Raw genomic sequence first — 14,009 nt, 5'->3', positions numbered from 1 at the left:
TTTCTAGAAACTTGGAACCAACTTTTGTATGTTGTCCACTAGCATTTTTTTCTTAATATGCACAATTAAACACATGCAATCTTTTAAAATACAATGACATAAAATTTATTTTATATAGGATGTTTACCCCTAAAAAGTATATTTACGCTAAATTTATACCATGTTTTGGAGCCAAAAGGATGTTAGTTAATTTGACATATCACATTAAAGGATCTTTAGTTAAATAAATCTATTTAAATGTGGGAAGATAAGAGCAAGAAAATTCTTAGGAGAGAACAAAATAATATTTAATTTGAGTGTGTGAATTATAGTATATATATGGTAGTTTTTGTGTATGTGTTCACCTATAGTCAATATACCGAGAGATTTTTTTTGTGTATGATTGCCATAAGCAACTAGAAAATTCTAGAGTATAACATGATTTCACAAGGACCGAGTGATTGAATCTTGGCATTGCTATTTTATTGTTTCTTATGAGTAAAAGTGTCTTATATGTTCCCGTGGGTCCAATAAGAGCAAGTTTGTTGCTTGTCAGCCTGTTTCCTTGCTCCACGGATGCAAAAAAATAGGTGTTTGTTTGCCAACCGGATTGCGCATTCTTGGCTGGAACGAACCTTAAAGCACCCTCAAGAAATTCCCGTGAGGCATGAGCTACTTTAGCGTTGTCGTTGGTTAGGCGCTGGCGGGTGCAAAGAAAGGGATGTCGCGAAATTGGATCCGCGGTTTGGCGCGAAATGTAGCCTCAGCGATCTCTCAGTCGGTCACCACCAATGGAGGAAAATACATCCTCTCGGGTAGTGGCGGCGATTAAGATCTACACCACCGGCTGCTCCGACTTTCGCAGATCTCTGGCACCGGCTCCATCAATCTCTCTTCTCTCGCACCGGCACCGGTGGGGCTCACAGATCTGCGGCATTTACGAGTCCTCGTCGTATCCATCACCCTATTTTCCCTGCCGTCTCGAGTGCTAGCAGCATGTCATCATCTTCAACTACGCCTTTAAGCACCTATAACCCCCTAACGCCCTCACCATTAGCTCTTTAGCTCGTTTGTTTCAACTTGTGGTTTATTTCGCTATTACTTATGCAACATCAACTTAATTAGGACGGCCACATGAAGCTTTTTGTTCAGACAGCTTCCCTTGTAGCTTTGATTCGGGTCTGGATGTTTTTGATCCACCATATAGATATTTTTTTTTTGCAATCCTAGGCCCTCATCACATATGTTTCCATGTTTGAACGCGACGATAGCGAGAGGATGAAAAAATTAGATCTACATTTATAAGAACAACGATATAGAGGCTATCAACAATATCTTATGATGAACAAAGCCCATTTTAACTAGCTTGTGAACACATTAAGGGTTAGGGGTTGCTTAAAGATAGCGTCCACACCTTTATTGAAGAGCAAGTGGCCATGTTTCTTCATGTTCTTGGACATATCTAGAGATTTCCATTGATCCACAACACATGGAGGAGGAGGACGATTCAGACAATACCCATGTAATGCAAGCAAGTCATGTATGCTATTGGGAAGTTCAGAGGGGAGATGATGAAGCCACGCGGGGTCAGGTGGGGGTGGGGTGGACCTTGTGAGGAGAAACTCGAGGGGCGTAGGTGGCGACATTGATGGTGAAAAAGGTGTGCCACTTAGGAAATATGGGATCCTTGAAGTCGATAACGACATGGAAGATGGAGCGGACATTCTGGATAGCGGTGGCCTGAGCCCAGAGGTAGGCGTCAGGGTGAACCTCGGCGGTCTCAGATGGCACCATGGGAGATAGGGAGGAGACCAGCGGCTATGGTTAGGCTAGTGGCTAGGGTTTGACGGGGAGGGGTCAGCGGCTAGGGTGGGAGAGGGGCGGAATCATTAGGATCAAAAGCAGTCTGGTACCATAAATGTTTTGGGGAATTTGCCACACTAGGGCCCTTTCCATTGCTTGTTATTGTATAGATAATATTACAATCCTAACCATAAACCCGTGGGATAACAAATCTAAAGACTCTTCGCTGAAGACTCTCACATGCCTATACGCACGGGCTCGACAAGGCCACGTAGGGGCAGTCTCAAGCGCAATCGAAAAGCCAGCCGATAGTTGAATCATGACAGTTTATTTAGTTCTATTGTGAACTATGTTGTTCATTGGGTGGAGTACATTGAGTGTGAATTATGTTGTTTATTTAGACATACACTACATAAATTAATTTGGTGGCCACATTATTGTTTTCCATTCATATGAACCAATTGGGTGGAATAAGGGCATCTCCTATGCCCAAAGCAAACGGAGTGTGGTTGTCCATTTTGCTCCGCGCGGACAGGAGGATAGGGAAACCCCAACCCAACGACTCGATGCAAACGAACTGATGTGTCCGCGACGATCCATTGGCAAGAACTTTGGCCACGAGGTCTTCCGTCGCACTTAGAAGCGGGCGATCCATCCCAAAATAAAGATGAAATACCCAAACTGCAGGTAGGCGATTAATCCAGAAAAAAACGTGCTTAACTACCCACACAGTACAACACATGTGCAGAGCATACACGCATTGCCATGTTACATGTACACGACTCCGTAGGCAGCATCGATCGGCACTGATAATAACACACGGACGTACAGTATACAGACGAGCCCACACTACGTACGTAACGTAGGTACGGTCCTTCCGTCCTTGGCGCGAGGCCGGAGCCGATCGAGGACCACGCGATTAATCCTCGTCGATCGACAGCGGCGCTCCATATCGTACGCACGTACTGTACGTGCAACGTGCCGCTCCTGGCAGGAACAGCCAGGCTCGACAACAAACAACGGCTTATCCTCACCGATCCACGCTGTAACGTAGTACGAATCCTACTGTATACTGTGCACCGATCGACGAGGCGACGACGCAGATCGGTGGCGGTGACCACCGACGTTCCCGTCAGGCGGCAGCGGTGCACTGCAGTGCAGGCTCCGCCCGATTCTTCAGGGAAATCTCCGTCCTTCCCGCTAATTCTTCTCTCTTGTTGCCAGCGCCAGCAGGTAACGTACTTTTCCTCGTCGATCGAGCGAGCACACACAAACATAGCTGTTCGCCCAGAGAAGCGTGAGCTGTCGTGATATAGATACATTTGTCTAACTAACTTGCGGCGGCTTTTGGATCGTCGATGCTGGGCAGCCGAAGCAAGCAGACGTCCAGCTTCATGTTTCCTGCGTTGTATATCTTGCTTGCAGCGTTTTCTCCGTGATCAGATCACATCATTTTAACACGGCGTCAGCCAGCTAGTGGAATAGTGGTACGCCGAGACGCTTCTCCTCTCCCGCTGCCGTACGTAATCAAGCGTTTCAGCAACTAGCAACGTAGTACCTACACGGGCCGCATGACAGGAGGCGCCCATTTAGGTTATATGGTGCACAAAGTCAAGGAATGGCTAGGGCTATACTTCATCGACCTAGATCAACGATCATGGTTTCTCATGACTGGCTCCTTCCGCAAACTGAAAAGCCATCGCTTCCATCGTTCTTCTCACCTCGTGGAAAATTTGAAATGAAAGAAATGCTAGAGTATTCCGAAATAAGCAAATGTATATGATCGGTGATCCTATCGAACATTAAGAGGAAGTTGAAGTTTTGGGTAGCCGCGAGTGCCAAACATGTGAGTGTTTTGATGTCGGGAGAATAATCAGGTTGTAATATCTTGTTTACTTTCTTGTAAAACTTCTTTTTAATTAATAGAATGAGGCAAAGCTTTTGCCTTCGTTTAAAAGAAAAAAAAAGGTTCATTACAAACCCGCTTCCTAGAGCGAAAATCGCCAGTTTGGTTGGCCCGGCTTTTCGCATTGTGAGGTACCATGAACCTCAAATCAGCCTCAAGCCAACCTCTGGAGGAACGTCTAAATTAAACGTTTTCACTCAGCCAGGTGCTAGCTTAGCAATGGTGGGAGTCAAAATTTTGACTCCACGGGTTGGGACAAAATGTAGCCTCACCGCCCTCTCACTCGATCACCACGAGTTGGTGAACAAATACATTCTCAATTTTTTTTCTCAGACGGCAGTGATGTTTTCGATATGCAGCACATGTTGCTTCAACTTTGAAGATCTTTGACGCCGGCTCCATCACCTGAAACCGGTCGATCTAGCCATGAGCAGGTTGAAGAGAGCTCTAACATGCCTTGGAGGACCGAACCCACGTATGTGGCAAAATACGGGGATGACTTGTGGCTAGGGTGAAAGCTCTCGTCTTCGGCACCTGCAACGGTGGGGCCCACAAATTTGTGGCACCGGCTTGCCCTTCTCGTCTCCATCACCCTCTTTTCCTCGTTATCTCCGGCTCCTGCAGGTCGTCGACATCTTCAACCATGGCTGTAAGCACCTATAACCCACCTCCACTGTCAGATACTTAGCTCGTGATGTAGTTACTTACGCAACATCAATTTAATTAGGATCACCCGATAAAGATCATCGTGTTATGTGTGGAGATTAAAGCGGTTATCAAGCGCTCGACATCAAACATTGCCACGGAAGGTGTTTCGGACATGCCCACATATATCCGAACCCATATGGTCACACGGTTAAAGGTTTAGTGACATTTAGGAACTTGAGTCATATATGAAGATAAGAGATATGGGTTCCAAGAGTGTCTTGGATGATCTCGGAATGGTTCCGAGAGGTCACCTATGATCGTGGAAGTGTTCGGGATGGTTTCAGGCATATACAAAAGGTTTTGGAAGGACTGAAAGGGTCCGGAATATTATGGAAGGTTCTAGAAGTGTCTCGGATGAACAAAGTTGTCTTAATAAGTCCAGAGCGTTCCATGATAGCTGTATCCATGTTTCCTTGAGGGGCAAGAAGTTTCCCGCGAGAAAAATTCAAATTTGGCAAAAGAGTCCTAATTCTAGTAGGTTTCAGTTGACAGAAACCTTTGGGAACTCTCTCAAACTTGTGGGCCAGGTTTATGGAAGACATGAAGGGGTTTGGAAACGTATTTAACGGACCAAGGTGCACCCCAAAGGCAACACAAGTTGTAGCCCCTACCCCCCTCCTCCTTAAGTCGGCACCTCCCACGCCCAAAACTCTAGCCACCGATGCCATGTGCATGACCCCACCTATTGCGTTGTTGCTTGCCGTCATCACCTCATAGAGGTCGACCACAACCGTAAGGCATGAAAACCCTAGGTTCTCATTTCCCTCTTGGATGTGGTAGCTCTACCGGATCTCTACCCACCGTATAGATCCAATTTAGGCGGTGATCCTGAAAATGCCACCGGATCTTCATCGACATGTTCCCTGCTTTGATGGTGTGCTTGTTGACACTTCTACGCAATGATTCTACTCATGTTTGTGTGGATACCGTGAAGGTGTTGCATGTGTGACACTTTGATCGTGGGGCAGTTCGCGGGATAATACATCACCTCGCGACTTGACGAGTCTTGTTTCGGGGATTGACTCGGTCTTCATCAACAACTTTCCCTAGTTTGATCTATGATGGTATAATCCATTACACCCCCTCTCGCATATGATCTTGGTTTAATTCGTAAGAACTTTTTGTTTTCTATATGTATTCCCCAACAAAAGCCGTGATGCCGAAGAAGTGGAGAAGAGCATGATGTCATCTTATTCTCTAAAGATCTTTTAGTACGTAGGTAATATCATGCTAATCTGCTATTTTCTAGTCGGTGGGTAATATCGTGCCAAACTGCCATTTGGTAGTAGCTTGGGCTAAAACGACGTAGTTTGATGCTGCATGTTAATCCAACATGTTGTTTGTTAGTTTCATATGACACATGCAAGATTAGAGTGGTACGTGGCAGGATCAAGTGGTGACCATAACTCTAGAACGTTTGCAACCAAAAAAGATGTTGGCAACCAAACAAAGTACACAAGTGAGCAAAAAAATAGCAACCAAATTGGATTCAAAATATGACTTTGACTTGGCTAAGTAAATCATGGCTTGTGGAGAAGATCTCCTTAGATGCAAAAAAGCATGGGAGCAACCAAAATAGCCCTAATCCATCGGGTACGCTTCGTGACAACACTCCTCACCGGGATAGGTTGGTATTATCAGCAAGGGCTTGTCATCAGCTCCTGATCACTCAGAGCATCTCCGGACCCATGTTCGGACCAACGGGTGAGCGTCATCTCCATTTTTCTTTTACATATAACACTCAAATTTATATAAAGGACCAAATATATACAAACTTAGTGTGAATACATTTATATCTACACTAAATTTAAACTAACCCTACTATAAACCTATACTAGTTGTCGTGGGAGTTTGAAGGAATGTGAATGGCCGGATCTTCCACCAATGCACGCATGGAGGCATGGCAAAACCATGCCGACGGACACCAAATACAAAAGATAAACATGTAGTTTAGGATATATGGTGCACTTAGAGCAAGTACAATAAGGCTGACTCAGCAGGCTATAAGAATTAAAATAGTGTTGTTTTACTTTTGTGGATGAGAGAGAAGTGGAGAGAGAAAAGGGATGGGCTCTCATGCAAGAGCCCGCTCTTGCACGTGCTCCTAGGCATTTTGTGAGTATGTGTGGTGGGCCTTTTACATATAAAGTTATCAATCCTTAAAGCCAACTATTGTACAAATTAGCTATAAGCGGACTATAGCTGGCCTTATAGCCAGCACCCGACTGCACTATTGGAATTGCTCTTAGTTGCATTGAGTTAAACAACACTAGCGAACATGGAAACCAAAAGAAAAACCAGTAGCTCAGTTAAACCAACGCCCTGACATGACACGAGTGCACTTGCTTATATGACTACTATGGTGTGTCAAACCGGTAGAACAAAAAACTATTTAACCATGTTTTATATATTTTTTTTTCGATAAAAGATGCTTTATTACTTCAAGAAGCAATTACATCCAGCCTCTGCATAACCAGGATGCACACAGCCGTTTGTTGTCTCAAGTGACCAAAGTTACATAAAACAAAAATAGGCGAAATACATATCGGAGCGATGAATCATATGACGCCTAAGAGCTAGGTGGAGCTACTATCCGTAGACTATGCTGCCACCCATGTAGGGAAAAAGTATCCCTCGCCGTATCCTCCGACCGTGTACAGACCTCCGTAAATAGGTCTCAGTTCTCCACACGCTGAAGAGGTAACCACGAACGGAGAATACCTGTGCATCTGTAGATAACCTGCAACAAAGAGCAATTTTTGTCATTAAAGATCTTGTCATTTCTACATAGCCAGAGCGCCCAGATAACTGCTAGCGCCCCCATCCTAAGAAGCATTTTAAACCTTGAGTTGATACCATGAAGCCAATTGCCAAAGACATTAGCGACACTAGTCGGAGGATACAAGGTAGACGCTACTTGGATGACTGACCATATAGATCTCGCAAACTGGCACTGGAAGAATAAATGTTTGATGGTTTCATCATTATGACAAAAGACACATCGTGTACTTCCGGGCCAATTTTGCTTAACAAGATTGTCTTTGGTGAGAATAACCCCTCGACGAAGATACCATCCAAAAAAATTAATTTTTAATGGTATCTTCATCTTCCAAATTTTCTTATTATTATCAACTGGTAAATCAGAAAGCAGGATCGCATTGTATAAAGATTTTACAGAAAAAGAACCATCTACATGGAGGTTCCATCGAAATTCATCTGGCTCTGGCGATAACTGAATATCTCCAAGCCGCTGAATTAGATTGTTCCATGCCACAAGTCTTTGTCCTAGTAAACCCGTCTGAACGTCACATTCGGGGGTGAAGTAGCCATTACAGTTGCAATGGTATCACCTTGGCGACGCGCAATTCTATACAAAGCGGGATACCGTTCACATAGGGGTGCATTATCGAGCCAAGCATCTTCCCAGAACCATATCTGTGCTCCATTCTTAATGGAGAAAGTCCCATGCCGGAAAAAGACATTTTTTGTCGCCATAAGACCAGCCCAGAAGTGTGAATCCCCAGGTTTCCAAACCACTTGAGATAATGTCTTCGAGCCGATATACTTTCTCCGAAGTATAGTTTGCCAAATCCCATCATCGGTAAGTAGCTTAAAAAGCCATTTACCCAGTAGCGCTGAATTCTTGACCTCCAGGTCATGAACTCCAAGCCCTCCTTGATCCTTGGGACTACAAACTATACTCCATTTAACCAGTCGATATTTCTTTTTCTCGTTGTCCCCTTGCCAAAAGAATCTGGATCGATAATAATCGAGTTTGTGCAGAATTCCTTTGGGTAGGATGAAGAATGATAACATATACAATACCATATTAGTTAGTACCGAATTAATGAGTACCAATCTTCCACCCAGGGACAACAATTTACCTTTCCAACTACTGAGGCGTTTTTATAATCTTTCTTCCACTAATTTCCATTCCGCAATTGTCAGTCTCCGATAGTGAATCGGAATACCCAAATAACGAATCGGAAATTGGCCTTGCCCACAACCAAATAACTCTGTTTACAGAGCTACATCGTCTTGGGCATCACCGAAGCAGAACAATTTACTTTTATGGAAGTTAATTTTCAATCCTGATAATTGCTCAAAAGCTGCTAAAATTAATTTCAGATTTCGAGCTTTTTCAAGATCGTGATCCATAAAAAGAATTGTGTCATCAGCGTATTGAAGGATAGATAAGCCACCATCAACTAGATGTGGAATCACACCTTCAATTTGACCATCACACTTGGCCCGCTCTATGAGTACCGCCAACATATCCGCTACGATGTTAAACAACATCGGAGATAACGGATCCCCTTGGCGTAACCCTTTTCGCGTTTGGAAGTAGTGTCCGGTGTCATCATTGACCCGGATTGCCACACTACCTCCATACACGAAATCATTAATTAGAGCTCGCCACTCAGGCGAAAAGCCTTTCATCCTGAGTGTCTATTGAAGGAAAGACCATTTAACTTTATCATACGCCTTCTCAAAATCAAGTTTTAATATAACCCCATTTAGTTTCTTAGAATGCATCTCATGTACCGTCTCATGCAAAACCGCCACTCCATCAAGGATATTACGTCCTTGCATAAAGGCTGTTTGCAATGGTAAAACCACATGATCCGCAACCGTATTAAGTCTAATGGTGGCCACTTTCGTGAAAATCTTAAAACTTACATTTAATAGGAAAATGGGTCTATATTGTTGGATCCTTTCTGCCTCATTAATTTTCGGTAACAAGATAACTTCACCAAAATTTAGACGAAATAATTCTAGTTGTCCAATGTGTAAATCACTGAACAAATCTAGAAGGTCTGATTTAATAGTATCCCAGAAGGTTTGATAAAACTCTGCTGGAAAACCATCTGGACCCGGTGCTTTGTTGCATTCCATTTGGAAAACTGCCTTCCTAACCTCTTCCAGCAAGCCGTTTTCTTCCAAAGAAACTTGGGGTATATCATCCGTTAAGTCCTCATTAAGAGAGAAAGTACTTTCCTCCGGAGGACCAAACAGACCCTTATAATAATTAGTAATGTAAGACTTGAGTTGCTCATGGCCTTCAATCAACCCTTCATCTTGAATAAGAGAGTGAATACGTTTTTTCCGGTGTCTCCCATTGGCTAAGCCATGGAAATACCGCGTATTTGAGTCTCCTTCCAAGATGAATTGAGCTTTGGATCGTTGATACCATTTGAGTTCCTCTTCGCGAAGAAGACCCGCCATCTGTTCATTGGATTGATTTTTAAGCTCAATCTCATGTGTAGACAGTGGTCTAATCTCCGCAACAGCCTCAAGCTCATCAATCACATTTGATAAGCGAGTTTTTTTTCTTTTTTAAGGATACCAGCCGTATGGGCAGCCCAACCAGAGAGATGTTTGCGCAAAGACCGCATTTTATTATTCCATCTCAAAATAGGCGTACTCCCCCCGACTGGTCTTTCCCAAACCCTTCTAACCATATCATGAAATCCCTCTCGATATAACCAGCCAAGTTCAAATTTGAACGGCCGTTTACAAACGGGTCTGGGATTTCCAGTGGTTAAAAGTATGGGAGCATGGTCCGCAGACAGTTTTTCAATACGTTCTAGCGCACGGACTGACACCATAGGGTATTTATTTTCCCAATCGGTATCCATCAACACGCGATCTAGTTTCTCGTATGTGGGCTCCGGCAAGCTGTTTGCCCAAGTAACCGTCGACTACCATAAACACCTCTCTTAAATCAAGGCTATCGATGACAGCGTTGAACAAGAAAGGCCAATGACCATCAAAGCGGCCTTTACTTTTCTCATGAGGAAACCTCAACAAATTAAAATCACCTCTGATTAAAATCGGGTAAGGATTATCCTTTGTAAGGTTTACCAACTCACGTAAAAAGTCAGCCTTAAACACCTCCTGGGCGGCACCATACACAGCAACCAGACTCCACACGAAACCGTCTGCTTTATTCTGAATGTCGAGCTTAATGTGATACTCTCCATCAGAACTAGCCAAGACGGTCATGGTGTCTATGCGGACGCCAAATAAAATGCCCCCTGACCTACCAAGGGGAGGGTGAGAAAACCACTGAAAGTTAATCCCGCCTGACAAACGGTCGAGAAAACTTTGAGAGAAATTTCGCCTACCCGTCTCTGATATAGCAAGAAAATCTAAATCATAATCTCTACAACCATCAGCAATGTGGGAATGCTTAGCCAAGTCGCGAAGACCTCTGCTATTCCGGAACATGCCATTCATCGAGAAACTATTTTAGATTTAAAGTTCTTGCCATACCTTCGAGATTTCTTTCCAGCCGATGATCGAGAACCACGTTCGGACGCTTGTAAATCAGAACTAAGCTTGCCATACCATGTTTTTTATATACCGAACTTGATTAGAGTATCTTCAATCCAGTTTTAGTTAATTATGAAGTTATTTAAACTATGTGTCTCAAACGCTTTAACTTGTGTTAATAACTAAACAAAAAACATTTATAAGCAGTTCAACGGTACAACAGTTTGGTATTTGAGGCTTTAATGGAGAGAACGAAAGCATCGAAAATAATGTCTCCATTGCATACAAGTGCAATCATGTTTTCCCGCAAAAAGTGCAATAATAACGTGTTGACTCATGTACCATTTCTCAACAATAACAACAATATAAAAGATAGGTTTATCGAGTTAATTTTAGTCGCTGGACATGTTATTGCATGATCATAGTATTTGAGATTCACTTTGGCCATGCATCACTAAGCGCGCCGCAAACACGGATTCAAAAAGCTAAATAAAAACTTTTCTGGTCATGCTAGCATATGATTTATATTCTAATCCCTTCAGTCATTTTTAATTGACTCAAATTTGATACAAAGTAATACTAAATTCGAATCGATTAAAAGAGACCGGGGGTAGTACTGTATGTAGCAACACCGAGCAAACAAAATAGGAGTATTTCGTTTAGCAAATACCAAGCCGGAATTCCATCAGCCAAATACGGAAATCCAACCATATCTGAACTCTGAAGGCGAAGCGGCTCTGCTTCCTTTTCAAACGAAAGGTACACCAGTGGTTGGCGTCGGATTCCTTTTTACCCGAAAGGACCGGACCGGGCCGGCCCCAGCCCCGATCGCCAGCGGCAGACAGCCAACGGGAGAGAGAGTCGCTGGGCGCCAATCCCGACGACACCTCCAACACTACACACACTAGGCTAGCCCCATACTCGCACGCCCTCGCTGTACGGCCGATGGGCGATTGGTGGGCGTGCCGGCATGGGCAGGCAGACCGGCCGGACTCCACCACCACATCTGCCATTGCCATGCCCCCATCCTCCTACTCCGCCGTGCGTTTCCTGTTCCTTCCTCCTTTCGAAAGCTCCTTCTCCTTCATCGCAAAATAAAGGGCATTGCTGCCTTGACTGCTCGATCTCCCAAAGGACAGATAACCTTTGCTTGATCATCCACAGTAGAGGCTGTACCCTGAAAATCAAGAAGGATGCCAATGATAGCACACACAATAATCATGGATAATTTGTTGATTCTCTTCATCGCGTTACCCATAGGAGAAAGAACCACGGGTTCACATCACAATCGTGTGATCGCAAGCAGAACTACAAACTTTTCACATCTCTCGAAAAGACTTTTTCTACAAAGGTCAAACTCGAAGTGGAGTGGTAGCACATAGCACACAAAAGCTGTGGATTTTCATTGAGGAACACAGCTAGCACAGCAAAGCAAGGCTAAAGGCGAAGTTGCCAACCAAATAATCACTCACACCACACGGGGCCTAGCTAGCGCTCGCAAAAAAGAAAGCGATCTGAACCTATCTCACCACCAAAATCGAACTGCCGCAGCAAACCAAACTAAAGGAACGAACGAGCGTCTAAAATTGCCTAAGATCCTCAGCTACTCTGTACAATTTTTTTTGATCGTGATGAGAACATTGGCCGGAGGTCACCGGAGCACGTCGGAGCGCAGGTGCGAGAGCTCCTTGCGGAGCTTGTGCGAGAAGAGCCTGCACGCGTCCATGCTGAGGTCCACGGCCGCCGCCAGCGCCACGAACGCCGCCGCGTCCTCGGCGCACCCGACGTGCGCGACGCCGACCTCCACCGTGGGCTTGCTGCACTTGCCTTCGCCTTGTACCGCCGCCGACATCACGAATCCCCGGTAGTTGCCCAGCGGCCACTGGCTGAAGTCCCCGCTGCCGCGCGGGCTGCAGCCGGGGGTGCCGCCCCGGCTGAGGGGCTGCGCGGAGGTGAGGTCGAGCGCGAACTTGCCGCCCTTGGAGGCAGCGATGGTGGCGTCGGCGATGGGGACGGAGTGGTCAACCCCGGGGACGAGGAGGTCGAAGCGGTAGCCGAGGCTGTCGGACGAGCCCGCCCCGCCGCGCTCCCGCCAGCACTCGAGCCGGCCCCAGGGCTCCCACGCGCCGTCCCCGGCGGGCCGGAGGATGAGCCACGCGCCGGGGTTGGACCGGCTGACGCGGTCCGTGCCGGGGGAGGCGACGAAGGGCGTCACCATGGACGCGAGCGCAACGGGGGAGCCGGAGAGGTCGTGGACGGTGACGGACCAGCCCTTGCGCTCGGCCGCGTGCGCGGCGGCGGCGGCGGGCGGGCGGCGCAGGTCGCTGTTGGTGCGGCAGGCGAACTTGCAGGTGAACATGGGCTGGCGCATCATGCCGCCGCCGCCGAGCTGCATGACCTGCGGGCTGCACTCGGGCTCGCCGTCGAACTCGAACACGAAGCGCGGGTCGGGCTCGGCGCGGACCGTGAGGCTGAGCTGGGCCGCGGCGGCCTTGGCCTTGGCCTTGCCGACGGGGATCCAGCCGCTGTGGAGGACGGCGGGCTTGGCCTCGGCGCCCTTGAGGTCGAGCGAGATGGTGGCCTTGCCGAGGAGCCGGCCGCAGGCGGAGCCCTTGCGGCCCGCGTAGACGGAGACCTTGAGGGTGGCCCCGCGGGAGGGGGAGAAGAGGGAGGGCTTGCGCGCGAACCACTCGAGATCGGGCTTGGAGAGGTGGAAGGCGGCGGCGAGGGCGCCGGAGGGGCTCTGGTCGGCGGTGGTGGTGGAGTCGGAGGGGACGAGCGGGGCGGGGGCGGTTTGGCAGGGCATCTTGCCGAGGCGGATCTTGCAGTAGCAGGGGGAGGGGAAGGGGTGGACGCCCGCGCCGGCCCCGGCGGCCGGCGGCGCCACCGGCATTCTGAGGGCCAGGTTGCCGACCAGCACCCGCACGAACGGGCACGGGTCCATGGCTCCGGTGAGGCTGGACTGGACTGGCGCCGGCGAGCGACGGGTGTGTGGGTGGGTTGTGCCTGGCTGAGAGAAGATCCGTGGGAGATAAGAGGGGAGAGATTGGCGGGTGTATATGGGAACGGGGAGGCGGCCAGGCTGGATCCTGGTGAGCCATGGCTGTAACCGCACAGCAGACGGGGCCCAGCTGTGGATCGCTTTACTGCTCGCGAGCGGGCCGTGCTGTCAGTGGGAGATCGGGGACGATGGGGGTGCGCGCGCTGGTGTGTGTGGGGAGAGGCGAGCTGGAGGGAGGCTGGACGGGTCGACGGAGGGATCCGAGTTGTCCGGCTTGCCGCGCTGTCCAAGTCCACGGATCTCGCTTGGGTTTGTTTGGGTTGCTTCTTTTCTGGT

The 14,009-nt window shown here is 47.3% G+C and overlaps 1 protein-coding gene across 1 annotated transcript; it reads right to left on the bottom strand.

The window, feature by feature from the left end:
• Positions 1 to 12,051: 12,051 nt before the first annotated feature.
• On the bottom strand, positions 12,052 to 13,715 carry LOC127292631 (uncharacterized). The gene has a single exon (XM_051322077.2). The coding sequence runs from the start codon at positions 13,614 to 13,616 to the stop codon at positions 12,324 to 12,326; it is 1,293 nt and encodes a 430-aa protein (XP_051178037.1). The 5' UTR covers positions 13,617 to 13,715; the 3' UTR covers positions 12,052 to 12,323.
• Between the last annotated feature and the right edge of the window lie 294 nt (positions 13,716 to 14,009).

This window comes from Lolium perenne, chromosome 4 (genome assembly GCF_019359855.2).
Source record: "Lolium perenne isolate Kyuss_39 chromosome 4, Kyuss_2.0, whole genome shotgun sequence".
NCBI lineage: Eukaryota > Viridiplantae > Streptophyta > Magnoliopsida > Poales > Poaceae > Lolium > Lolium perenne.
Note: the sequence above shows the minus strand (reverse complement) of the source record. Positions and strands in the feature narration are given on the sequence as shown.

What these genes read in the sequence shown, in the direction of transcription:
- LOC127292631 (XM_051322077.2), bottom strand. Translation starts at nt 13,616, where the DNA reads ATGGACCCGTGCCCGTTCGTGCGGGTGCTGGTCGGCAACCTGGCCCTC.